Source organism: Chamaea fasciata, unplaced genomic scaffold (assembly GCF_029207755.1).
Source record: "Chamaea fasciata isolate MVZ Bird 193981 ecotype frontalis unplaced genomic scaffold, bChaFas1.0.hap1 SCAF_7, whole genome shotgun sequence".
Taxonomy (NCBI): Eukaryota; Metazoa; Chordata; class Aves; order Passeriformes; family Sylviidae; genus Chamaea; species Chamaea fasciata.
This window is the reverse complement of record NW_027094092.1, coordinates 16,629,379-16,654,108: the sequence shown is the minus strand read 5'-3', so window position 1 is coordinate 16,654,108 and position 24,730 is coordinate 16,629,379. Positions and strand designations below refer to the sequence as shown.

Genomic DNA, 24,730 nt, shown 5'->3' with positions numbered 1-24,730 from the left:
ATCAAACAGAATCAAATAATTTCCCAAGATTATTTTCAAAAGTAGCTCCCCCCCCCCCCTCCGCCCCCCCCCTTTTCCTATTTCCTATTTCCTACCACAATCTTGCCTTTTCTTTAATAAGCCGGAACTGCATCTGCAGAGTGGAGTAGAATTCAGAGGTTAAAAAAAAAAAAAAAAAGGAAAAAAAAAAAAAAAAGAAGTGTATGTGTGGGTCTTAAATTAATATACACATTAAATTATATTTAATTATGCCTTATCAATAGGCTGATGAACTTAGGTGTTTGCTGCTGCCATTGGTCAGGATGCTCTGTAGCAGGCAGAAGCAGCAACTGCTGCTGATGGAAAAGAAAAGGTAGTGGAAGGAGGAGGGGAGAAGAAGGTGGGAGCCGAGGGGATTGGCTGCTTTTAATGTCATTCACAGCTGCGGGCCCCGGCTCTTCCGCTGCTCCAGCTCTGGCTCTCCCTTGAACAGCTCCTAGAGAGAACAAGGCGTGCGGAGCTCGGATCACCAGCATCATGCTCCTCGGGCTTGGATCGCAGATCCCCCCCTTTGAACACTAAAATAACTCCTTCGTCTTTCAGCGTCCCAAGCAGACCCAGCGAGAAAACAAGCACGTGAGAGAGAGAGGAAAGAAAGAGGAGGAAGACGAAAATCTGCAACCAAGGGGACTAAAGCAAAGAAAAAGAGTGCTTTGCTTGCACAGCTGCAAAGTGGGAATTTAAAGAGCTGCAGAGAGAGAAATTCCAGCTCATCAGCACATACACATTGCAGAATTACAGATCCAGGTAGAAATGACATCAACAGGGAAAGAAGGCAGCGGAGCTCAACATGCACAATATGTTGGACCCTATCGTTTGGAGAAAACCCTAGGAAAAGGACAGACAGGTTGGTTCTTTTGCAGCAGCACCGATGCTAGAGGGAAGGTGCTGTAGCAGCCAGTGAGGTGTTGGGGATGGGGTGTTCGAGGGTTCAGGTTTTCTCGTTTGCTGTTTCACTGAAGATGCTATTCATAGGGGATTTTGGCCTTTATTTATTTTTAGTTTCCATTTTAATTCCTTCTTTTCTTTCTTTTTTTCTTTCATCCTTTTTTTAAAAAAAAAAAAGAAAAAGAAAAAGAAAATAAAAAGAAAAAAAAGCCCAGGATGCTTTATGTCCATTACTCCTGCTAATGGGTGTTGTTCTGATGACAGCCAGAGTGCATGCAGAAGAAAAAATAGATGATCTGCTGGTGGTGAATTTTCACATCCGTTTCTTCACTGCCCTACTTAGGAGCATTTTTCTTTTTAATCAAATTATATTGAAATTAAAGGTTCACAGCCTGTAGTACCGAGGAGGTGGTGGTGGTGGTAGTGGGGGAGTCACCAGCAGTATTTCATGACATCATGATTGAAAAGGGTGTAGTCCTTAAGGTGCAGTTGGGGGGGGTGGGTGGTGGAAATATGTACAGTATGTCTCTGGCACTGACTGCTGTGGGTATTTAGCAAATATGGATGGATGGGCTGGTGGGTTTTGTGGGTAGGGTCTGAAATAAAAGAAAAATAGAGGACCGGTAGCAGAATTCATTCTGGTTATGCTGTGTTTTTGTAGGAGGGGTTGGGAGGGGGGAAGGGAGGTTATTTAATTATTTTGCTTAAAGCTTGTTTATGAAACTCGCCCCCAGCAGATTTTCCCGAATGGAACAATGGTAAGAAATATTAAAAAGAGGAAAGCGAGTGGAGGGAATTAGCAGAGAGCAGGTGCTTCTGCCCTACATGACATAATTAGATCCCCTAAATGCGTTCAAGATCTGGACTTACTGTTGCTTGCTTGGGTAGCATATTCACTTCAAGGGCAGGGGAGTATTAATTGGAAGAAAAACCCTTAAAAAGAAGCCCAGACACCTTCCTTCTTACATTTTTTTAAAATTTATTTTTAGTAACAGGTGCAATAAGCAATGACATCTGGCAAATTCATTGGGTTGGGAACCCCCAAAAGTGGATTGAGACTTGAGGTTATACTGTAGGGAGGGGGTAAGATCAGCCATAGGGGGGGCTTCTTTGGGCATGTGGGTGTTAAGTGTTGTTCATTATGGTGGGACAATAAAACATGATGCATTGTGGTGTATTTTTTTTTTTTTATAACCCAGCCGAGCTTTGCCCATCTGTTGTCTAAAGGATTTAATAGGCGTTTCCATCCCCAGCTGCTGCCTCTGCTCTGCCTGCTTCCTCACTGCCCTGCGTGGCAGCAGCTCTGCAGTCCGCAATTTTCTTGGGGACACAGTCAAAATCCAGATCTTTCTCTGTAAGAAGCAATGCTCTTCTGAGATGATTGATTATAACCTCCCCCCCATCCTTCCCCTCCTCTTCACAACCCCATAGCAACCGTTCAGAGACATGGATGAAGATGACATTATCTTCTAGTGGAAGTGACTTTTATTTGTATTTTTTTTTCTTTTTTTCAAATCTCTTCAGTATATCAGCTGCTAAAGGTAGTTCTCTGTCACTGTTTTGGTTACCACCTTTATCCTTTGCATAGCTCAGTGAGTCTTCTGCAGCTGTGTTCTTACTAAAATCTGTTCTGATGATGGTAATGAAAATATCCTACGAGAAAATTTGTGGTGTATTGTTAATAAAGCTGCCCTATTTCTGCTGATAATCCTTTCCTGAATACTCCAGGTGATCAAAGAGCTAGCTGTAGATGACAAATTCATTTTTGTCTTCATCACCATTTCCTTTTTTTCTCTCTCTCTCACCTTCTCAGTACCCCTCCCTCCCCTTTAAATGCAATTGTGCCTGAGATTCCTGAAAATACGGCTGCATTAACCTTTTGCTCCATGTTCTTATAGCCTGATGTTGTGGTCCTAAAGGGTTATCTGCAGCTTTGGTTATGTTTTTTTCCTCTCTGCTAATCTTCCTATCTTCCTCCTAAGTGATTAGAGATGTGGGGGTGGAGAGGGAAGAACAGGATGTATTTAGAGGCTTGCTGCTGTTGGCCTCTGCAGTTATTCAACCAGCTGGACAAGGGTGAAAGTTTCCTTTTGCAGTTTTACCATATAACTGATCTTTATAGATAAGTCTCTGCTGTTTGCACGCATGAATGCACATGAAATGCACAATACATGGTGTCATAGAAGCTGGAGGTGGGGGAAGGAGGAAGAGAGATCTTGAAAGTAGCTGATGTCAGTCTGTGTCTCTCTTGTTATACCCGCCCTTGATTAATGGAATAATGCACTGAGGTGAAATGTAACTCAGTATTAAACATACATGGCTAAATATGGAAAGATGCCTTCTGGTCTTCTCGCATTTTCTGTGCTGATCACATTTGGGGGTTTGCAGAATGGCATAACCAGTGTGTGGCATGTAGCTCATCCTCATCCTGCTTGTTTTGGAGGGTAAGCAGGCAACCTGCAGCATTTTAGGGAGAGGACAAGCCGTGCAGTAAGAGGGCCTGATTCACCATAGTATATTGTGGATCTTGGCATCTGGGTTGCAGTGGATTACAGATGAAGGAAGTTGTGATTGTAATAATTTGTTTAGAGCTTGACTTTTAAGCTTGGGAGGTTAGGAGGTAATGTCTTGGAATTTTTTTTTCCAAGGGGATGAGGAAGAATGAGAAAAAAAAATCTGGCAAAATGAAATGATGAATAGAAAGAAAGTGTAAGTTGTATTGCAAAGTCCTGTCCATTTTGCAGTGATCTTCATATCCACCACTTTTATTTGGAATAAAAAATTATTGACTCTGTAATGTTATCTCAGATAGGCAGGTCAAGCTTTGCTCCCAGATACATTGGAGTTGTACAAACACATTAACACTGTAAACTGCTTTTACAGTAGAAGAAGGGGTTTTGGGGAGGAGTGAGGGTTCATTCATAGTTCAGAGCAGACTTAGAGAGGGTGCCATGGAGAGAGAACTTAATGGTGAGTAGAACTGTCTTTGGCTTTCTCTCTGTGAAGTTCATGCTGATTGCCACCTCAAAAGCTGAAAAAAAGCATTTACCAGCAGCAACCCACTGGTCCCTGCAGAGAGGTCCGGTTGTGGTATCTGGGACATTAGTGGCACCTGGTGACATCTGGCTGTGGGTGGGCAAAACTGACAGGGAAAAGCCTTCTGTTCAAATTGGTGGGAAACAACTGAAAGTATTGATTGATCAGATATGCAAAATTTGTCCTGAGCAGCCTTCTGGGCTGGTGCGTCACGCTTGCCGAGGGTGACCGATGACACGAAGAGAGGATTAGGGCCTCTCAGGCACAGAAGTTGGAAGGGGGATACGTGGGGCAGTGCTGAGAAATGATTGGGCTTGGATCTTTGCTGCTAGTGGGAATGGTAGAAAGACAAAGATTATTTTTAGTAATGCAACATATGAATTTAACATATCATTTGAGTAGTGTAGCAGGATGATTTGCTTTTGTAATAGGTTGAATTTAGAGCACCTCTTCTTGACGTCATCTGGTGGAATAGCTTATGGAATCTCTATGTAAATGATCTCGCAAGAATACAAGTAGCATCAGAATCTTGATTGTTGTACTCAAAAAATTATTTTGCAGAACTGCCAGTGTAAAAAAAATCACTGCTGTATGTATGTATGGGTGTGTGGGGAAAGGTTGGTTTATCTTAGTTCTGTTGGTACATTCTTTTACAGTTAATTATAGGAGGTTTTCATTGTAATTAACAGTAGTGAGCAAAGGATGTGTGTCCTGTTACAGTAACACACATGGAAACAGTGTGCATTGAGAAGCCCCAGTCACACCCGATCACGAAGCAGTGTGATAGGTTTAGGTATAGATTTTCTTCATATGCCACTAATTTTGCATGGAACCAGCTTCTTGTGTATTCCTTACTCTATTTCTTTTTTTTTTTAGAATTCCACAGTTATCTCTGTTCTTGTGTTTCTTTTGGCCTCATTAACCCCTGTTTCACCCTTGAAACTCTTAACAGTAATTCATACTGACTGTTGTGAATATTTATTAATGAGTGCAAAGATGAGGAACTGAAGTATTTCTTGTGAAGGTCTTCAGCATTTTGGAGGGTTTTCTTGTATTTTCCTTTGACAGTCACTGTATAGGCTTTGGCATCATTGTTTGCTGTAGCACCAATTCAATACCTAATTGAAATTTCTAAAGTGCTGATTTGTCTACAAGCAATAAGGCATTGGTTCTAAGTGGGATAAACTTGAGATAAACTTCATGGAAAGTTTAGTGTTGCTTATCCATTTTGTTCTGTTCCTTTTATTCTGTTTTAAGTTCGGTACAAAAAGTCGTGCTTGAAACTCACGGCACTTTGACCTTCACAAAAAGTATACAGGTTCCCTTTTCTGCATTGCATCCCATATAGCTTACAGCTATTTTGGTGTATAACATGTTAATTATATATGAGCCATGAGCGAGGTGTTCAACAGTGTGCTGTTGGGTTATGTAAGAACAGAAATCACCAAATTTGGGTGAATTTAATAGCCTTTTATTCAGTGAGAGCTTAAACAGGACGTTTCTTTACACCCTTAACAATCTGTTTCCATGACACTGGCACAAATTTGTTAATTTTTTTCATTTGTCTCTGTCAAATTTGGTTGAAAACTTCAGCTCTATTCAGGGAATGCTGGGTAGTCAATGTGGTCTCAGAAGCCTGGTTTTCTTAGGTAAGTAGGCTAAACAAAATATATCCTCTTCATTCATACTGCTATATTTTTTTTTTTTCTAACCCAGCATATTGGATCAAGAGAGAACCTAAGGAGTACAGCTTTCTTCCATTTAGCTGTCTAGATGAATATATCATTGTAAGAAGTGCAAATCATTGCAGTTTTCCTCATGGCCTTTTTAAACACACAAACAAAGATCAAACCAGTATATATCCTAATAATATTTTGATATATATACTTTACTTTCCTTATGAAAGTTTCTTTCAAAGCAGTATGAACCCATACTCTTCCTCATGATAGTCTGTGAAGACTTAAATGTTGGATTTGTAATCATAGAAATAAGTCCTGCAAGCAATACTGTAGGTAGTAGAGATCTTAAGAATGAATTTTTCCCAAGAAATGTTATGTCATAGTGACACACATTTAATGGATTATCAAGTAATGGTTGCGAATTTTGAGACATTTGGTCTTTCTTAACTTTATATACCTTTGACTTTTCAAAAGTACTGTTTGCCTGCTTTACTGACTGTAGTAAACTAGTATTAATTATCCTGCTACTTGTGTGAACTGGAAAGTTCAGCTATCCCTTTTATGACTTCCACTCTTATTTGGTTTGTTTTTGTTTATTGTTTGAATTAACAAGTTCCTGTTTGCTAAATGCAGTGAAAATTATTTTTAACTTCCATCCTTCTGAAAGCTTTGTAGGGGCATGCCATTAGTCTTTTACCTCAATATCAGTAGCACAATTGTTATGAACTCGTGGAAACAGCAGCAGGCTCTGAATTACTGTTTTTCTTTGTAAAGCACAGTAAGCTTTCTCACCCAAGGGCTGTTAAAATTCGGATACTGGCAAATGAGTGGGACTCTATGAATATATACGTACATTTCGGATGCCAGCAGGAACTATGGAAGCACTGACTTTACGAATAGGGTTCTTGCACTGTTCAAGCACTTTTCTACTTTTTGTCACTGTTCTAATATAATTTTGTTCTGCCACAGTGGGAAGGATTGCATTAGGGTGAGGAGGGAGGTTGAAGAAAGGAAAAAAGCTTCTTGTTAAAATTTACCTCTTGAGAGGAATTGTTTTAGTCTCTAGAAAATCTGTGATTCTATGAGAAGACCAAGTGTAGTGTTTTGGGTGAGTTCTTACAATTCCTTTTTAAACTGAGTGGGGCAGCCAGTGTATATTTTGGATTCTCCAGCATTGCAATGTTTTTCAGCATACCATAAGTTTACTCCAGACATTACATTTTGGGAAGTCTTTAATATTGTGTGCATTAGAGAGTTAAACCCTAATTGCGATGCAGATAGGTAATATAGAACAAATGTAGGTGGTGGAAGAATTCCAGCTTTCAGAAGAAAATTAAAAGGAAATGAGAAGTTTGGAAGTGATACCTTCTGAAGTAAAAGACATTGCATGAGGACTGTATTGTGCACATAGAACAGTCATAATAAGATGAGGTGGAAGCCTAGATGTAGATTTCCATGAAGGTACAATAAAGGCAGAGACATGATGAATGCTCATGAATGTTCATGTAGTGGTCCTCTTCAAATGCTAAGATACTGTAATTTGCCCTTGTGAAGTCAGTCCGTATTTTAAGTTGAGCTGACTTCAGTAAAAGGATCATCAAGTCTGGGATAAATAAATGAGGGTGGATTTTTTTTGTTTATTGTGGATTGTCCTATTAAGAAATATCCCAAAGAAATTTTCTGGGTTTTTTTTTTAAGCAAACCCAAGATGTTTCACAATCCTAGTCAATAATGCTGTTCATTCTGCTTATGGAATATGAGGAGATTGTTTCATTTCCAGTTCATGCATAAACATTATGTTTTTCTACAAAACAGCCATAATGATCTGTAGAATAACATGAATAATTTGTTGTAAATAGTGTTCTTAATGAACTTGAACCGTCTTCATCTGCAGTGTCTGTAAATGCAGAGTGATTTCCTTTAAGTCCTTATTTGTTTCAGATTTTCTGGCAAACAGCTATTTATATCTCCTTTTCCCAACTGTCTTTACCTCACTTATGGATTGGTTGCACTTATGCAGTATTCAAAGATTTGAATTGTACTCTTGAATGTAGTCTGTTGGGTATATTGCATAAGAGAATTGCATTCTGCTTGGATCATTGTGCAAACACTTCCAACACAGATGTTAGCAAGTTCAAACCAAAAATTCAGTTTTCCTGGACAGTTTGGACATGATTCCTGTGAGTATCCATGCTTGGTAGATACAAGTTTTCTAGAAAGTCTTTTTAAAAGGTACACAATTGTGACCAAATCAAACCTGATTTAAAATGCCTACTTCTGGAGCATATTAATATTGTTCATCCAGTTTCATTTCACTTATTATACATTTAACTTGAAATAAGAATATAATTTTTGAATGAATTAATTGTTTACAGACTAGAAACATTACTTATAAAAATATGTTAAAACCACACTAAAAAAAATTACCCAGAAGATTTTTTTTCAATTGCTTCATTGCTTTTGAAAGTTGGGTTTGAGTGGAGTTTTGGTGGAACAGCAGAATTTGTTTTGATTCCTTTCATAGAAGTGCATTACTGGCTATTGATGTAGCTGCAAGCATTTTATTCTTGGATGTGTCATTTGTGGCAGAGATGCCTATCAGGGTGCAGTTGTCCTGTGGACTGCATAAACAGGAATGCACTCTTTCTTTTGCCATGACCTTGGGATAAACTTTTTAAAGGCTATTAAATGCAAGTGTGTCATGAGGCTAAGGACAGAAGACAGTATGGACAAAGAAGGTAAATGATGGTGTGTGTTAAAGCAAATCCAGGTACATTCTCTTGCAAGTGGAGCTGTTGCCTTCCTAGAGGGCAGAGTAACCTTCAGGCTGGTGCAGGTGGCTGATGCATGCTCTGTGCTAGAGTTGGTAGAGCAGGACACTTTCCTTGAATTGTTAGTGCTCTTGGTTTTATTTTGAGGAAATGATTTTATTATTTCCTGAAGGCCACAGAGACATATCAGGCCCTCTGATATAAAGTAGCCCTAAAACTGCCCTAAATAACTCCTTCATGGAATACTAATGTCCAAGATTACTGTTTTCCACCCCATGGCTGTGCCAAGCAGTTTCTGGATTTTAGACTTTTGTTGTACCTACTTTGGCTTCCTTGATAAAGGTTATTGCCTGCTTAGAAGGACAGAGAGTACTTTTTAATTTTTTTTTTATTTTTTTTTTTTAGAGAAGCATTTTTAATTTGGGATGGAGCAAGGTTAGACTGGAAGGAACCATTCTTTGTGTGGCTCACCACAGATAACAGGCAGCTTTTCAGTTTTTTAGCTAATAATCCACCTAGTGATTTGATAATCAGTGATTTGATAATTAAGGAGTTTGGAAGAAAGTAGGTAGGTAACTTGCCAGCTGCTGACAAAAGGAGATTATTGCTGGTGAAAACTTTGCACTGAGATTTGCGAATCAACTGATAGCAGATGGGTTAATGCAGGGTGCAGGGGGATATTGAGGAGAGAAATCATCATCAGGTGGTTTGGGGTGGGGTGCAAGTACTATCTATTTTTCTTTCTCGTTTAATGTTCCAACACTATGTGGGAATTATAGCCATGATAATATTTCTAGTGAAGTACTTACATTTAATTTTTCTATTTTTTTTTTTAAGGAAAACTGTTTTCAGGCATCCATTTAGTAAGTGCTCTTCTGGCTCTCTGCTTCCACTTACAAAACAACATGCTGTCTTTATATCCTGAGGCTTTTGTGATTTTGATTTGTTGTCTTTTGCACTATATGCTTAATGTGGGAGAAAACAAACCAGTGTGGTAATGTATATATTTTTTAATGTCTGCATTGCTTATGTATTAACACATTCTGTTTTTGCAGTGTCATTCCTCTGTGTGTTCAGCTTTAAATGCCATATAAACTGACTTCCCTTGTATTTTACCTATTGACTGCAGCAGAAGTAATGGACGAGCTGGTTTCTGGAAGAAACAAACTGGATTGGACCAAAAATATGTTAATTTTTTATTGTTTGTCTAAAGCCTACCCTTAGAACTATTAAGTGTCAGTCTGCCAAAGTGGAACAGCAGCTGCAAATGAGAATGTAGCAGGTCTTCATACTGACCCAGCAGGGAATGATGATGAAATTGCTTGGCTCTTTATCTTCTTTCATTCTTTTTCTTAATTATTTTATGTGTGGCTAGCAGTGTAGATATTGGATTTCTACACAGATACTCCTACTGGAAAGGTGATTGTTTTGTTGCTTTGGTCCAGGATGAAGCACACCAGAGCTCAGGCTCATCTGCCTTACAGGAATATATTTTATGAGGAAGAGGGACCTTCAAGAACATATTTGCAGCTAAACATGGGCTGGAGATGTACAATTTCCTTTTTAAAAATTCTATTAAAAAAAAAGTGTCCTGCTCTGATGTAGTCTGGGCTCATCTAGCATAAGGCTTTGCTAAGACTAATGTTTTGTTGCATTTGCATTAAAGCACAAGTTTAAGTGGGAAAACAGGACTTCATATCCCAAATCTTTGTGGCATTAATTGTTCTGTGTGGGATGCTAGAAATTTTCTGATGTCTTTTGCTAACTATTTGCCAGCAGAGGATTGGGTTACTTATCATGCCAGCCATTTGCCCTGGGTGAGGTTCATTCAGTGATTGTGTGAATTCCTTTTAATAAGTGTGACCTGTCCCTAAGATTAAGGAATGGATTTGACTGTTTAAGATTTTTACCATACTGGAATCTCTTAATCTCTCCCATTATTCTATTACAAAGCTCTCATTGTATTTTCTGATTCTAAATGATGGGTAGCTTGGCTGTCATGTTGAGAAAACCTGCTGGCAGCAGGTACAGGTTTGGTCTATGGTATTCTTTTTGAAGTCCTTGTCATCTGTTTTTTGGTTTGCAGTCTTGTGGGGTTTTTTGCTTGGTTGGTTTTTCTTTCGGTTGCTTTTGGGGTTTTGTTCTTTTATCTTAGTTTTAGACTTTGGTGTTACCTTGCCTCTTCAAAATGGAAACTGATCCAAGGATTGTCATCCTAATTTAGAGGCTACTAGACAGATATTTGGTTCTTTCTACAGCTGCAACTTTTTAAAGAAAATTAACTAAGACTCTAGGAGGGTATTTTCAGAAAACTTCTGGAGGTGTTACAGTTCCAAGGCTGAGACCCTTAATTGTTTAGGCCCTATTTAAATAGGTTCATGTTTACTGCTAGAAGAGCTGATAAAAATACTCAAGGACATAGCCTATATCTAAATAAGTGTATTGTCAGATTTTCTTTTCTTAAGTGTATGGTCATGGTCGACTGAAAAACAAAGTACTTTTATGGTTGTCTCCTACTTATACAAGATGCTTTGTCTTTGGGAAATTAATACTGATGTCCTTGGAGAATTTTTTTCTCTTAGGTGTGTTTTTTTTCTTCCACATTTCACATGTCTTGCCTAATTTGTGAGCTGAGGGGATGGATAATTTGTGTTACATTATCTACATGTAATCCCTTTCATGCCAAGGCACTAATCCTAGTCAGGCCTTTGTGTGTGACTAGGAGGTTCCATTTACGTATTGGAAGAAGCTTCTCCACTCTGAGAGTGGGTTGTACCTGGCACTTGTTGCCTAGAGATGTTGGGAAGTCTCCTTCCTTGTATCTATTCAAATCCAGACTAGACAAAGCCTTTAGCAGCCACTCCAGTTGACTGTTCTTTGACGAAGGGTGTTGATCTAGATGATCTCCAGACATCACTTCCAGCCTCAACTCTTCTGCTATTCTGTGTTGTCCTGTGCAGCTAAACTGCAACTTGCTCAGTGAACTATAAAACTAAGGAGCTCTGTATTCTGCAGTTTTGTACTCTGTATTTTCTGCTTCTCCTGCTCTTTCTCTGTCCCTTATCTCTTGGACTAGGTGAGGACAATGTTTCTGATTCATTTGGAGCTGTGTCTCCTGCTTGTCCGTCTTTTTTCTTTCTCTTGAAATACCTTAAGGATTGAATCACAAGTGAGCTTTCCGTAGTGGGAGAGATAGTTTAAATCTCTTAGGGTTTTTTTCCACAGGCGTTCAGCACTTTCCATTAAATTTGTAGAATCTTAGAGACTTCCCTTGCTCTTTCAAACTTGGTTGGAATTTGATAATGGGTTCTGATGTTATGAGGGAATTGCAGACAGACAGCCTGAACATTTAAATTTTATTTCCGTTAAAAAGTCAGGTTAACAGAAAGCTGTCCTAAACAGCACAGCTTCTCTAATCTTCACTTGGTTTTGAGGGCCATGAGATGCTGCCATGGCAGATCGCAATTGCCATAGCAGCTATCTTGGCATCTTGGCTAAGATTCTTATACCAAAGTTAGAATGAAAAGTTGGTGCTAAAAGAACATTATGATTCCCTAATGCTGGGGGGATCCCCATGCAGCTTGGCAGGCTGGATTTCTGCCTCCTTGCTGCTGCTGGAGCAGCGCAAAGCCAGGGCAACGGAGACTTGAACTTGGTCATTTCTGTTTGCAGGCTGAGCTCAGTGCTGGGGGACTGTGGGAAGCAGGGAGCCCTCTCTGTATTTCCTCCATGTATCCATTTTGGTACAGTGGCAGTATTTGAAGTAGTCCTTTCCTGCAGAAAGCTGAGAGGAAGACTGAGAGCTGTTTGTGTGTTTGCAATGCCTGTCTGTACAAAATCGTCACCAAGGACAAAGCCAAGTATTATATTAGAACTTGGCAATGGTGCAGGCACTATCGCCCTATTAAACGCAAGCATTTGTTTTTTTGTAAAGACACGGCTATGAGTGGCACAGCTTTTGAGATTCCTTACACTTTGTGAGCACCAGCCGTCAAGTTTGTCATTAGCCTTTGAAGCTAATTAAATCTACCCTTTTCCCCTCAAACTTCCCACTCCTGTAAATCAGTAGAGCTTGATTAAAATCAGTAATCATCGACAATAAAGAACGATCTGTCCTAGAGTTTCTGGGTTTTGTCCCATGCTGCTTTTCTTCTGGGCCTGTGGTTTATTTCATTGCTCATATTTATGAAATTACATCTCTTTTACTTCTGGTTGTTTCCTGATTGCCATGAAGACATTACTTAGGCAAATTCCCCACTCAGTTACATCTGTGCAGTCTCAGTAACTTCAAGGCTTTCCTCACGTTTATCTGAGAGGGAAGTTTGACTCATGAGCAAGCTTCACATTGATGGCAGCAGAGGCAGACCTCTGGCAGTGTTCTAGTTAAGAGCAGCCTAGGAATACATCTCTGCAGTGAATATTCAAGCAAATTAGAGCACTAAGTGGAATGAGACTGTAAGCAAATTCAATTCAAACTGAAAATAAAGGCCCAGCATTTTACAAATTACTATATTTCATCCTTGAAGCAGAAGTCTGTCTGCTCAGCTAACACACAAATTAAGGCAAGCAAACATTATATACTTTTAGTAGTAATTCTTCTCTAGTATTCCATACATACCTGTGCTGAAATTACCCAGCCAGTCTGCATTAAGTTTCAGGATGGAGAAAATGTCTTTACATTTGTCATTACTGCATCTTTGCTAGGGAAAGGAACAACCAGGCTTACTAGCATGACTGGGACAGTTGCCATCTTTATTACCAGGTGCCTTGTCCTGCTCACAGAAAATGCTGCAAAAATAGGCAGGGTTTCTGGATCTATGTCCTTAATGCTGTCATCACCATTTCTTTTACCACCACTGAATTAGATGAGTTTATGGCTGCGAAGCCTCTCTAACTCCACCAGTTCTTATTTATCCTGAGTGCTTTGGTGCCTGTGACTCTGTGGAGCCAGGTGGACTGCGGACTGCTTCACAAGAATTCAGAGCAACCTTGATTAGAATAGCAAAAATAATGTCATATTTACTGTTCAAGTGTCTGCTCTGTTGCGAATTTCTGAAGAGTTCATCAGAGTGGAGAAACTCGTGTGCTCTAGGTCTTTTTCTTCTCATTGCAATGGTGGGGATTGAACACATGGCAAGGCCGAGGTTTCAGATCAAAGGGTACATGTAACTTGCAGTCGCAGGTGGAATTCTAGCTCTGGTGGGTAGTGCTGTTCTCTTCTGGCACAAAGAGCGATGAGCAGAGGGCAGTGAAGGTTGGAGAAGTGAACCAGAGCACCTAGGAACATTGCCCTGTGTAGAAGTCCTGTCTTCCCCATCTTTTACCTTCTTATTTACTTGTAGCAGTTGTGCCTTTGTTTTGGTCTCTTGATAAAGTCTGCATCGACTACAGATCAATATGGTGTGTCAGATGTGGATAAACTGAGCATTTTTATGCATAATGCATTGTACACTTTGTGTATGGGAGACTTCATTTCAGGGTTGGTTTGGGTTTTGTGCGTGTGTGTGTGTGTGTGTACACAAAATGCCAACCTTCTGCTTGATCCTGTAGAGTTCTAATTCTCTTGTGCAAGATTATTCTGTACTCTCAAGGCTCTTTGGATTAAAGGTGCTGAACTTCTCAAAGGGTTGGGTCACTATTTGTACTCTTTGTGATCTCTAAAATGCTACAGAGTCCTAGCTGGGACATTTCTTGGCCTCGAGAGTAGTAGGGATGTGTACCATACAGGGTCTGTTCATGTCATTGTGCAGTTGTAAGGCAGATTATTCAGAAACAATAACTATCTAGTCTTCACTGGCCTTAACAGGATCAGTCACTGACTTGGGGTGGAACCTTTGACTAGCAAAAAATTATATTTTTTTATGATGCCCTGCTGTAAAACTAAGATAATTCTTGACTTCCCTTTTGGAACTGACAGGGTTAGCTAGCTAGCATAGATAACTTTTTCAGAAATAAAAAGCATCATGAAAAGACCTGGGATAACCCTACTATTTCGGTCTAGTGATTTCTCTTTTCCTTTTTTTTTGTTTTTGTGGGTTTTTTGTTGTTTTTTATTTTTATTTTTTTTAACATCCTGAGGATGGACTGGACCATACAGCCTGGTCTGTTCCAGTGATGATACCTGTTTATGCTGTATTTGTCTTCCATAGCTTCTCCTTTTGATTACTGAAATACTGATACATAAATCCTGAAATCTCTGCGTCTGCATTTAAAACTAAAGTTGTTCTAACTATCTAATAAAATGGGAAAATTGCTTTGATATTCCCATTTTGACAATATGTGGCTATGCTGACTTTTGTTGCTTCTTTCCGTAGGGGAATTTGTCCCTGATCTCTCAAACAAAATGTCACTGAGTAAAACTATGTATGATGCTGTGTGTTCTAGTTACAAAAGATTTATAACTTGGTCACTTTTATTTATGCTTCCGTGGAGCTGGTGGAATTCTACTGCAGTGTTAAAATGCAGCAGTTTCATTTTCCTGCAGGCAGCAGCCCTCTGGTGGTGTGCATTTTTTTTCTTTTTTTTCCTCCTTTTTTTTTTTTTCCCCTTTTAAGTAATTTTTGGAGATTCAGATAATTTGAGGTACTTCCAAAAGCCTCTCTATCAGTCTAATCTGCCACATAGTCCCACATCTCCTCTCTTCTCCTTTCTAGTCCTCACCTCATCACCACCCCCACCTAAATTTGCAAGTGGGGTGTAAAAGACAAAGAAGGGTTACAAAATTAACCCGGTGTATAATACCAGCAGTCTTATTTGGCAAACTGATATTTACCAAATACTGTATCTGTAAGTTTCAGCTCCCAGAACTACTGCCTGGAAAGGGTATAGGTCGGTGTGAAGTGGGTGGCTCAGCTCCCGGGTTATTCTGAAGACTAGACTGTTAGGAATGCAGGCATTTCTGAGGAGGCTGCTGATGAGCTTGAAAATTGAAATATCAAAGCATTTTTTTAAGGGATGACCTTAGGAGTCTGTTACATGGGCGTTAAAGATAGTCATGTTGTAAGTTACTGTCTGGAAAAAATATTTTGGCTAATGGGGAAGGAGAATCTTCTCATCAGTGCCCTAGGAGTGAAATTTACCCTTTTGCTAGTATGAGATTTAGCTATAACTTGAGTCTCACTTAAGACCTAGTTTGAAGTACTAAGTGATGTTCTGGGAGGTAAAAATGGGAGTTCAGAAAACAGATAAAATAAAATATTGCTCCTTACTGTTTTTGAGAAATAAGCCAACGTTCTGTGCAAATGAATTTTGAAATTATTAAAGCTGTGCCAGGGATGCATTTGGCTTGTTTCCTTTCCAGGACTACAGTAAATGTCAAAATCATGCTGTATCTGCGACTGTGTTACTGCGTAAATACCCTGTAGGAAGACATACAGTTTCATTAACAATTGAATGCTGAAGGGTTTAGGGCAAATAATTCCAGTTAAGATTAGTTCTTTTAAAATATACTGGGTTTTGACTGTGGTGTTTGAAACCTACTGTGCATCTGTAAAGTGAAACTGAAGTTACTACTTACGTTTCTGTGTTGTTTTGGGGTATTTTTGGTTCATTTTAAAGAAGAATGGGATCGATAAATAAAAAACATTAATATACAGAATAACTTCTGTTGTTTTTAGTGATGGACAGTGGTTGTGGTGTATGAGCCCTTGGCAGTATTCGGTTGAACTTGATACTGTGGACAGCAGATAATACAAATTTGAGGCCTGTCTTGATAATACTTTAGGTCCCTTGTGGTGGAATTGCTGAAAATTATCTAGAGACATTTGTGCCAGCTAAGATGTATGATGCAAAAGTGTTGTTTCACCCATGATGCTTTTGGGCACGTAAGTCTTGGCTCTTTTTGCTGGGTTTGCCTCGGTCAGGAAGCGAAGGTCCAGCCTAGTGCACAGTCTGGGGGCAGAGTCTGACCCATGCAAAGAACTCTCAGTGCACGTGGCTTATATATTAGAGGGGCAGTGACAATTTATGACCTTTAATCCTTGCAGTTAACGTGGGAGAATAGGAGAGGTTAAGGCATCACTTGTTCTTGCCTAACCCACAATCTCCAAAATATGATTTTATTTTTGCTTATTTGGATTCCTGTTTGTGATTTAGAACATTGCACTGTAACACATGGTGCAGTAGGTTATTGGTCATTTTTTGGAGGCAGAGTAAAAATTGGTTTTTGTCTACTCAAGCATGTTTTAAAATAAGGAAAGGAAAAAAAAGACCTTGGGCCCTTAGCTGTTTTGTTTTTTTTCTTCAGCATACTTGTCAATTTGGCAATGAGAGGACTAAAGTGAACAACTTTCTGCCATCCAGTGGAGAGGGATACAAGTTTTTTAACTAAATCCACAAAAGAATAACAATGCAAAAGCTTCAGTAAGGAAATGAACTTCTTTAAAAACAGAATTTTCCCTGTTTTGCCACAAGTTTATGGTAGTTCAAAGGTTTAAAATTAAAAAAAAATCAAAAATTGACTTACTAGGCTGTGGATGAGGTGGAAGTGAGTCGTATTTTCAGAAAGCAAAGCTGTCCTCCTCCACCCCCATTGGTTATTCCAAATACTTATTTCTGATGAAAATCTCAAAATATGTTTGTTTCCAGTCTAAAAATGAATTCAGGTGGTTTATGGCTATTGCTGCAGGTAGGGTGTTGAACCTGGTAAGACTTTTGTGTTGGTCCTAACACAGCTGTCCCTGCATCCTAGGAGAAATTAAATCATCAAGACTTTATTCCCTAACCTTAACACAAAAGCAGGTGTGATTATAGTGTCAGTAGCCTGGCTCTAATGTGCAATTTTTTTGGTTTCCTGTTGTGTCTTGACTTGCAAAAATACTGAGATTTGAAAAGAAATGGTTTAAAACTCATTTGCCTTCTTACTGGTTCTGGTTTTGTGGCTGGGTTCACCTGATACTGTGACCTTTGCAGTACAATTCTTGCCATTCAATGTTTGTCTTGCTGTGAACTTGCATAGATGTGCTGTTTCTCCACATTTTGGAAGTTGTGTAAGCCAAGGCAATCCATATGTGAAACAGTAATTAAATATCAATTTAAACCAACACTATCTTGCAATTTTGGGTTGTAACTGGCTGTTTTACTTGGGAGTCTAAAATTCTCCCCGGTCATCAGATTTGTACCATTTGGACTTTGTTCAGAGATTGTGTTTTACATGAAAACTCTCACGTAATGATGGGTCAGATTTATGTTCCTCTGACCCTTTTTTTGTTTCTTGTTGCAATTCTGGTCCTTCATTGACGTTTCTTTGGATTTACAGCAGTTTGACACAGCAGAGCAGTACACTATCCTACTGTGGACCTTGTTGCCTTCCATGTGTCCTTACAGGAGTCACCATACTGAAGTCAGCAAATGGGTGCTACTGGCAAGGTGTTTCAAGTGAGGATATTTGTAGTTGCTCCCCTAAAACAACTTCAACCAAGACTAGGCCATAAGCAGTAAAAGGTATGGATAGAAATATTAGTCAAATATGATTTGATTATAAGCTATACCAGGGAAAAAAAAACCCTTGATGCTTTCTCTTGTCAGCTGTGAAGCTTATTTAAAATGACATATACTGCTGAAGAGAAGCACTTAGGAATTGAAATGTAAGTGGGTGACAAACAATACAAATGCAGCAGCTTTTTTTCCCTCCAGTTTTGTGTTTCCATCTCAGTCATAGTAGCAACTATTGACAGTATTGGAAGTAACTTTTTTGGCTTTCTTATTTCTCTGGTGCTGTATTAAACCTTTATTCTTTGGCATTCAGCAAGTCAGTGGTATAAGATCATCTTACTGCTCACTCTTTGATTTTTCACTCTTTCCCTGTGGCAACTTTCCCTGCTGGATGCATGTGGATTTAGCTTGATTCCCAGCCTTGCCAGCAGCATTGTAAAATTGAACTGTAGCATTTGAAAAATACTGCTCTATTGAAAAACAAGCTGGAGCAATCCAGACTTGGATTTCAAAGGGAATGGAAAGATCTTGATCCATGCTGCTTTGCAAGCTCAGCACTACAGAGTGTGATTGACTGTAAGCTCACTCATATTATGAAACACTGAAGGGAATTTAATGTAATAACAGGCTGGAAAAGTGGGATATGTGAGATCATGAAGAAGCCCAGAGTGTGTCTCTCTCCACAGGCAAATTGGTGCTTTGCTTATGCTGTTGTTAAAATGGCTTGATAGCTCTGAGGTTATTGAGTCTTACTTTAGATTTCCATTGCTTCACAGTTTAACCATGGGTTACTCCAGGAACAGCCTGAGTTTGTATCCCATAATCTCAGTTGGGATTGATTTATTTTGTAAGTGTAACTGAATGATCAGATTTGGTGACTATGGGCTAGATCCTCAACTGGTGCTGTTTGGTTAAGAGCTTTGGACTCCATGCTGCTGGATTGACTCTAGTTATGGATTTGACCTTCTATGTAAGGGCAGAGAGTAAAATTTTTAAATTGGGGAAAGTGTCTAGATGCTGGATTTTCTTATTTCAAACATTGCTACTTGGGAAAAATGCAAAACCACATGCATTATGAAAGGTTTTGGTGTCTGAAATTTTAGATACTGCACCTTTTCTGCAAAGAGGTGTGTATTTGTTTCAATCTTTGAAAAGGCCTTTCTGTAACCCTGATTTTTTTTTTCTTAACTTTATGTAAGTGATCTCTGAATTTATAGCAACTGCATTTCTATGTTGGTGCAATAGCCACAGCTTGGATATTGCCTCTGTTCTGAGCTATCCACAAAGGCCCACAATTCTTAGACAATTGACCTTTGGGCCTAGAATTCTTACACTTGACCTCTAATCCAGAAATTACTTCTTTTTGTCTCAAGAGAGCGCAATAAAAATCTGTATGATGAGGTTTATTTTATCTGGCTGTCGTCAGCAGGAGGTGGTAAGGGAGGGGAAGTCAGTAGTTCAGTTCCTTGCTGGAATTAAATCCTTGAGAAAATAAGGACGGTCCTTTATTTGAAGTTTACTTGGTACCTTCCCACTACTTAGCTTTCTCCACATCAGACTTCATGATTTTACACTTAATTTTCATTAGAAGGCCTATCAGAATTATCAAAATTGTTAATTTTTCATTAATACCCATTGATGAGGAGTCATGTGGTGAAACACACACAGTTGAACAGAGGTACTTTTGGCTACAGGTAAGATTTTGAGTCTGAGGCTTAACCATCTTTGAATTTCAGGAGAGTGAGTATAAAAAAGTGTTTTTTATTCCAGAATGGTACATAACCACATGCTTACTACTGTAAAAGGGCCTGTCTTCTAGATCTGTCTTGGACATTGTCCAAAATCTCATGCTATTTCATACCATCAGCTTAGTTCTACTTGTGTATGTCTATGCTGCAGTTTCTAACCAGGCAAGAAAGCTCCAGACTGCTGTGGTGGGTGAGGATGACACCTGGATTCACTAATTTAAAAGGGTCTTAGTTCCCTGTGTTCTGTGCTGCTGTCAATTTTAGGCAGTCTCGTTCTTAATGAGCACAACAGGAATGCTGTGATAAAACAAGGTTTTTTTATGTCAGACCAGTGTTCTCTCCTGTTACAGTATGGTGTAGTAGATTTGTTCAGTGGTCAGTTTTAGAAACGCTGCAGCAGCTGACTTCAAAATCACCAGTAATAGGATTTTTTTCCCCCCCTGGTGATTGCCTTCTATCTGCATGTGTTAAAGATTACTGGTTGATTTTTATTCTGACGTAGGGATATGAATCTATTCCCAATATCTGTCTGTACTTCGGATGAATGTGATTCTATGTTGCGCCAAATGGATGAAAAGAAGCATCAAAATCCTTTACTCCTTTTCCTTCCTTCCGTGTTTAGTAGAGAGAACACACGTCCTGGTATTAAGGGGGTATTCTTAATGTATCATCTCTATCTTTCTTCATCCTGTGTTTGTCTAACATTATCTAGGATGTGTCTTTTTAGTGTGATCATCAAAACTGGTAATCTGGATCTTTTCTTTATATCCTGGTATGTTCCTTATGCGCTCAGTGTTTTTGCTGCTGATCTCTTAATGTTACCTATTTTTACTGTGCATTTTTGAGGTCAGTGTTCCAGTCAGGGATGTATCATTGATTTATACATTGTCATTATCTCATTCTAAAGTACAATTTTAGATTTGATTGTTCAACATTTTGTTGTCAGTTTTGATTACCTCTTCACATTGAGTTGATTTTTTTATTAGGCTGTCTGAAGTAATGGTAAGTCTTTTCTTGAATGACTCCAGTTAACTTGGGAGTCAGAAATGTATATTACTACTTCACATTAGTCTTTCTATTATGCATTTATTGACACTGAATTTCATCTACAGTTATGCTTCCTTTCCACCAGGTTTTGATATTTCATTGTTTTAAGTGCTTAAGTGAGACTTAAGTATTGGTCTAGTGCTATCCTACTGTGCAAGGGTAAATTTCACCCTTTATGAACTGATGCATCCTGTCACATTAATCAGGGATGTACTGTGGATTTCCTAGGGCAATATAAAGGATCAAATTTCCCAATTAACCCCTTCAGAACTGAATTAAATGTTGGTGCCAGATTTGGAATGTGTACCACAAACTTAATGTGTCATGATCTGTACTTTTGGTGATCTATTTTAGTGTGACCATAGAGGAAACTTCAGCAGTAACAATCTGCTGGATACTTGAAATATCCCAAGGTTGAAAAGGTCACAACTGGTGTATCCAGGTGTTGAGAAATTTGTAAATTTGTAGTGTTTTCTTTTCTTGCTTCCTCTATTAATAAAAAAGGTTATTGTCAAACCGTAAAGGTTCCCCTAAGCTAAAACATTAAGTTTGAAGGGACTAATTTATGCCCACCTATCCTTTTCCTTTTATTAAAAGGAAGATCCATTCCTTCTTTGCTGTTTCATGGAAGCGTTTCTAAGTAGGTGAGAAAAGGGCTGGACATGAGGAGGTTTGATTTCTTTCATTATCTCTGATTTTGAGAGTCATTTCTTGACACTTCTGTTTTGTCACCTATAATGTTGATAATGGGCCTTACACAAACTGCTTTGAAAGTTGAAGACTCAGTGTACTATAGAAGCTAAGGAGATTTTTTTTTTTTTGTTTGTTTGTTTTTTAAGTATAGTGTTTTGTAATGTGTAACAGAGTCTGCTGATGTCTGATTTGGTTTTCTGTTGTTCACTGAAAATACCAAGAAACTGACAGACCAAATAAAGTGCTTCTCCTCCATATCCCCTAAATAAGGGAGGAAATGCTCTAAAGATGATTCTTCTTTCTGCTTCCCCAAAGAACTCAAAGTAAAATTGCAGTATGAAGGGTATAAAAATGTGAATAAATGGAAGAATTCTTTTCATCCCTTCAAGCTTATTATTATTATTGTTTTGGTGCTTCTGGTTTGGGGAGAGAACTTGTTGTGTTCAGTGATCGCTGATTGCTGTAAAATTGGCAAACTGTCCAGCTGTTCAGTGGATGCTTGTCTGATCATGGAAATCCTGCTTATGAAGTAGAGCAGGGGGAAAAAGAGGGAAACATGCTGGTATCTTAGTGGTTTTAGTTTTACACAGTAGCATCTGCTAAACATGCAGTGACTCTTTTACTTAGCAATTTAGACTAAAGCCCATAATTATTTAATGAGCAACGTGCCTCTTTCTCTCCCTTTTGTTTTGATCCCTAACCTCCAGAAATGCTGGCTTCAGGGTCTCTGTAAGGCATGGCTTACGATGTGTGCCTGCTGCCCACCCTGGGTATTGTGTGTGTTGTTTTGATTTATTTATTAGCCTTTATTTTTTTAATTTGTGAATTTTTTGTAGGCAAGGAGGGAAGAAACAGGACCTTTAAATGACAACCCACAGTTTCTCTTAACTAGTGACAGATGCCTTGTGACGTGACATTTTAGGGACTTTGAGACTCCTGATAATAATATTTGTGGTTCAGGAATGACCTTGCATAGCAGAAGGTCTCTGTCTATCCTACATATCATAATGAGTTAAACATTGTGGTGAAACTGTGCAAAACCAAAGTGCTGTGTCTGAGCCTCCTGCAGCCTCTTTATCCCCTTGTTACCTTTAGGAAGAAAATGGATACATCTTTCTAGAGAATAAGGAAAAAATGTTGCTGAAAGGAAATAGCTGTTTTCGTGTGCTTCTTTAAACAGCCCACAGGCTATGCTGTCAGAGCTACAAGGAAGCTGATAGGAAGCCTGTTCCAAACCGTGCAAAAAAACTTCTGGACACAATAAATCACTTGTATCTTATGCTATTCTAATTAAAATAATTTTCTTCTACTTATAATTACCTTTTAATATTGACTTTTATTTATGGTACTATGTGGAAAGCCAAATGAAAGTTGGATTTTGGTTCTAGAAGCAACTTCTCCTACTTAATTAAAAGAGGTCATGCTCATTTGTGTCAACATTGCCATCAGTTGCTCAAGGAGAATGGTTGTGCCATCAGAACTGAGAATCATGATTTAGATTCAGCAGTAGAGAAGAGCAACATCTGAATTACATGTAACTGCTCAGGAATGCCAATTTTTAACTAGAGATTTAAGGTTATAAAAATAAGATCTAACTGGCCAGGTGTATCAAATGATGCATTGGCTTATAATGAGATTCCAGTACAACCTTTTGGAGTTTTTTCCCAATGTTACAGTGTGAAGCTTTGTCCTGATCATGCTTCAGCTTTGAAATGAGTTCTCACCAATGTGAACTCCTTATCAGAGGCATGAGGTCAGGCCGCTCTCTTGTAGTCACCACATTGGCTGAAATTTCCATGGAAACACGAGGCCAATGGAAGGGCTACATACAGCAAATTAGCTCAGGAAAAGAAGTAGGAAGGGAACACCCCAAACTGATTTTATTAAAATATTTTTCTTTTCACCTTATCTGAAGTGGAACCTTTCCTGCATATCATATTGGACCTACAGGTTCTGCCCCTGGAACTTGCTGAAGCCGTAAATCAGGAAGACCCTCAGAGTTTTGCCACTTCCTTAGTAAGGATAAGTGAGGGGTCTAAAGCATCCTTCTCTGCTGAGTTTGGTGTGAAGGAATCTGTTTTCAGTTCTTTTTTGATAAACAGGAATATTCCCTGTGGTAGTGTGGAGCCTGTGCTTCCAGAGGTGGTGCCTCACTACCAGAGGTGGCTCCTGAGCAGGCCTTGCTATTTGCATTGGCCTGGTATTACATGCTGTAGAATAAAAAAGTGTGCTTGAAGCTGAGCTCTACCCTGCCAGTCATTCACTAATACAAGGCCTCTGGGATATTCAATGACGTATGTGAGAACAATTCCTTCTCTGGGCTACAGTATCCCAGCAAAGGACCCGTAGCTGACCTCTTCTTGTGGCTTGTTTTCCTCTTTGAGTAGAGGTAATCCGCAACAGAGAAGTTGATCTTCAAAACAGACGCTTCTGTAGTTTCAATGATGATGATGATGATGATGGTGATCTGTTTTTCCAGGAAGTCTGTGCTGACTCCTTGTCTAGTATGGAAAATAAACTGAATCATTCATTTAATTCAAGAATTGTTTTCTCTTGAAAACAGTTTCTTTATGATGATGCAAAATGGGAAAAACTTTTTTTCTAGAATCTTCCCTTCTGTTCTCTTCTGTGGTGACTCATGTTTTGGGAAATTATTCACTTCCCCCCTCCTGAAGTCAGAAGGAAAGTGAGGATTTAGTTTCACAAAAAGGTCTAACTAGTAGGGAAACCATAAGCCGTAGATTTATCTGATGTAAATGCAGTGCGTCTCTGTTGAAGTTAGGATTGACTTCTGTCAGTGCAGGATTCGCTTAGTGCTGGGGTGGATGCACCTTTCACAGAGGAGAGTTAATGCAGAAAGAACTTTCTGAGAAAGATTGTTCTGCTGTCCAGTTTTTTTACCCCAGTTTTTAAAGTCTTATATCTGCTAATTGACTTTGGGGTCTTCAGTTCCATCCAAATATTTTTTCTTGACATTTTATAATACAATAGAAACTTCATTTACTCTTTCTAGTAAATTCTCATTTTATTGCATAAATACTACTCAGATTCCTGTAGTCTTCTTTCTAACTTTATGGAATTATAAGTCTAATGTAGACTCATTAATGTGACTCAGAATTTCCAATCTGACACTTAAGTCTCTGTGAGGGATCATTGGTATGCCTTCTTTCTTTAGATACACTGTAGGACAAAACACAGGCTTGCTCCTCGTGTTGGCTGCATTTTCTGAACTGCATTGGAGCAACTGTTAAACTTGTAATTGCATCTAGTTCTTGAATTAAGACTGTCATCACTTCCCTCAGTGGTAGCTTTTATTTGTTATCATGGCTTGACTGTTGTGGTTGAGTGTCTTTTTTGCTTCAATTTAAGTGGTGAAGGAAGTCTAGGAAGATCGCTA

General features: G+C 38.9%; 1 protein-coding gene across 14 annotated transcripts in view; it reads left to right on the top strand.

Annotated features, from left to right (window-relative positions):
• The first annotated feature begins 467 nt into the window (after positions 1 to 467).
• Positions 468 to 24,730, top strand: part of BRSK2 (BR serine/threonine kinase 2) — a 304,937-nt gene continuing 280,674 nt past the window's right edge. For all 14 annotated transcript variants that reach the window (XM_066187740.1, XM_066187738.1, XM_066187736.1 and 11 more), the window contains exon 1: positions 468 to 886. In XM_066187740.1, coding sequence (XP_066043837.1) covers positions 793 to 886 — 94 coding nt within the window. In that variant the 5' untranslated portion in view covers positions 468 to 792. The remainder of the gene's footprint in view (positions 887 to 24,730) is intronic.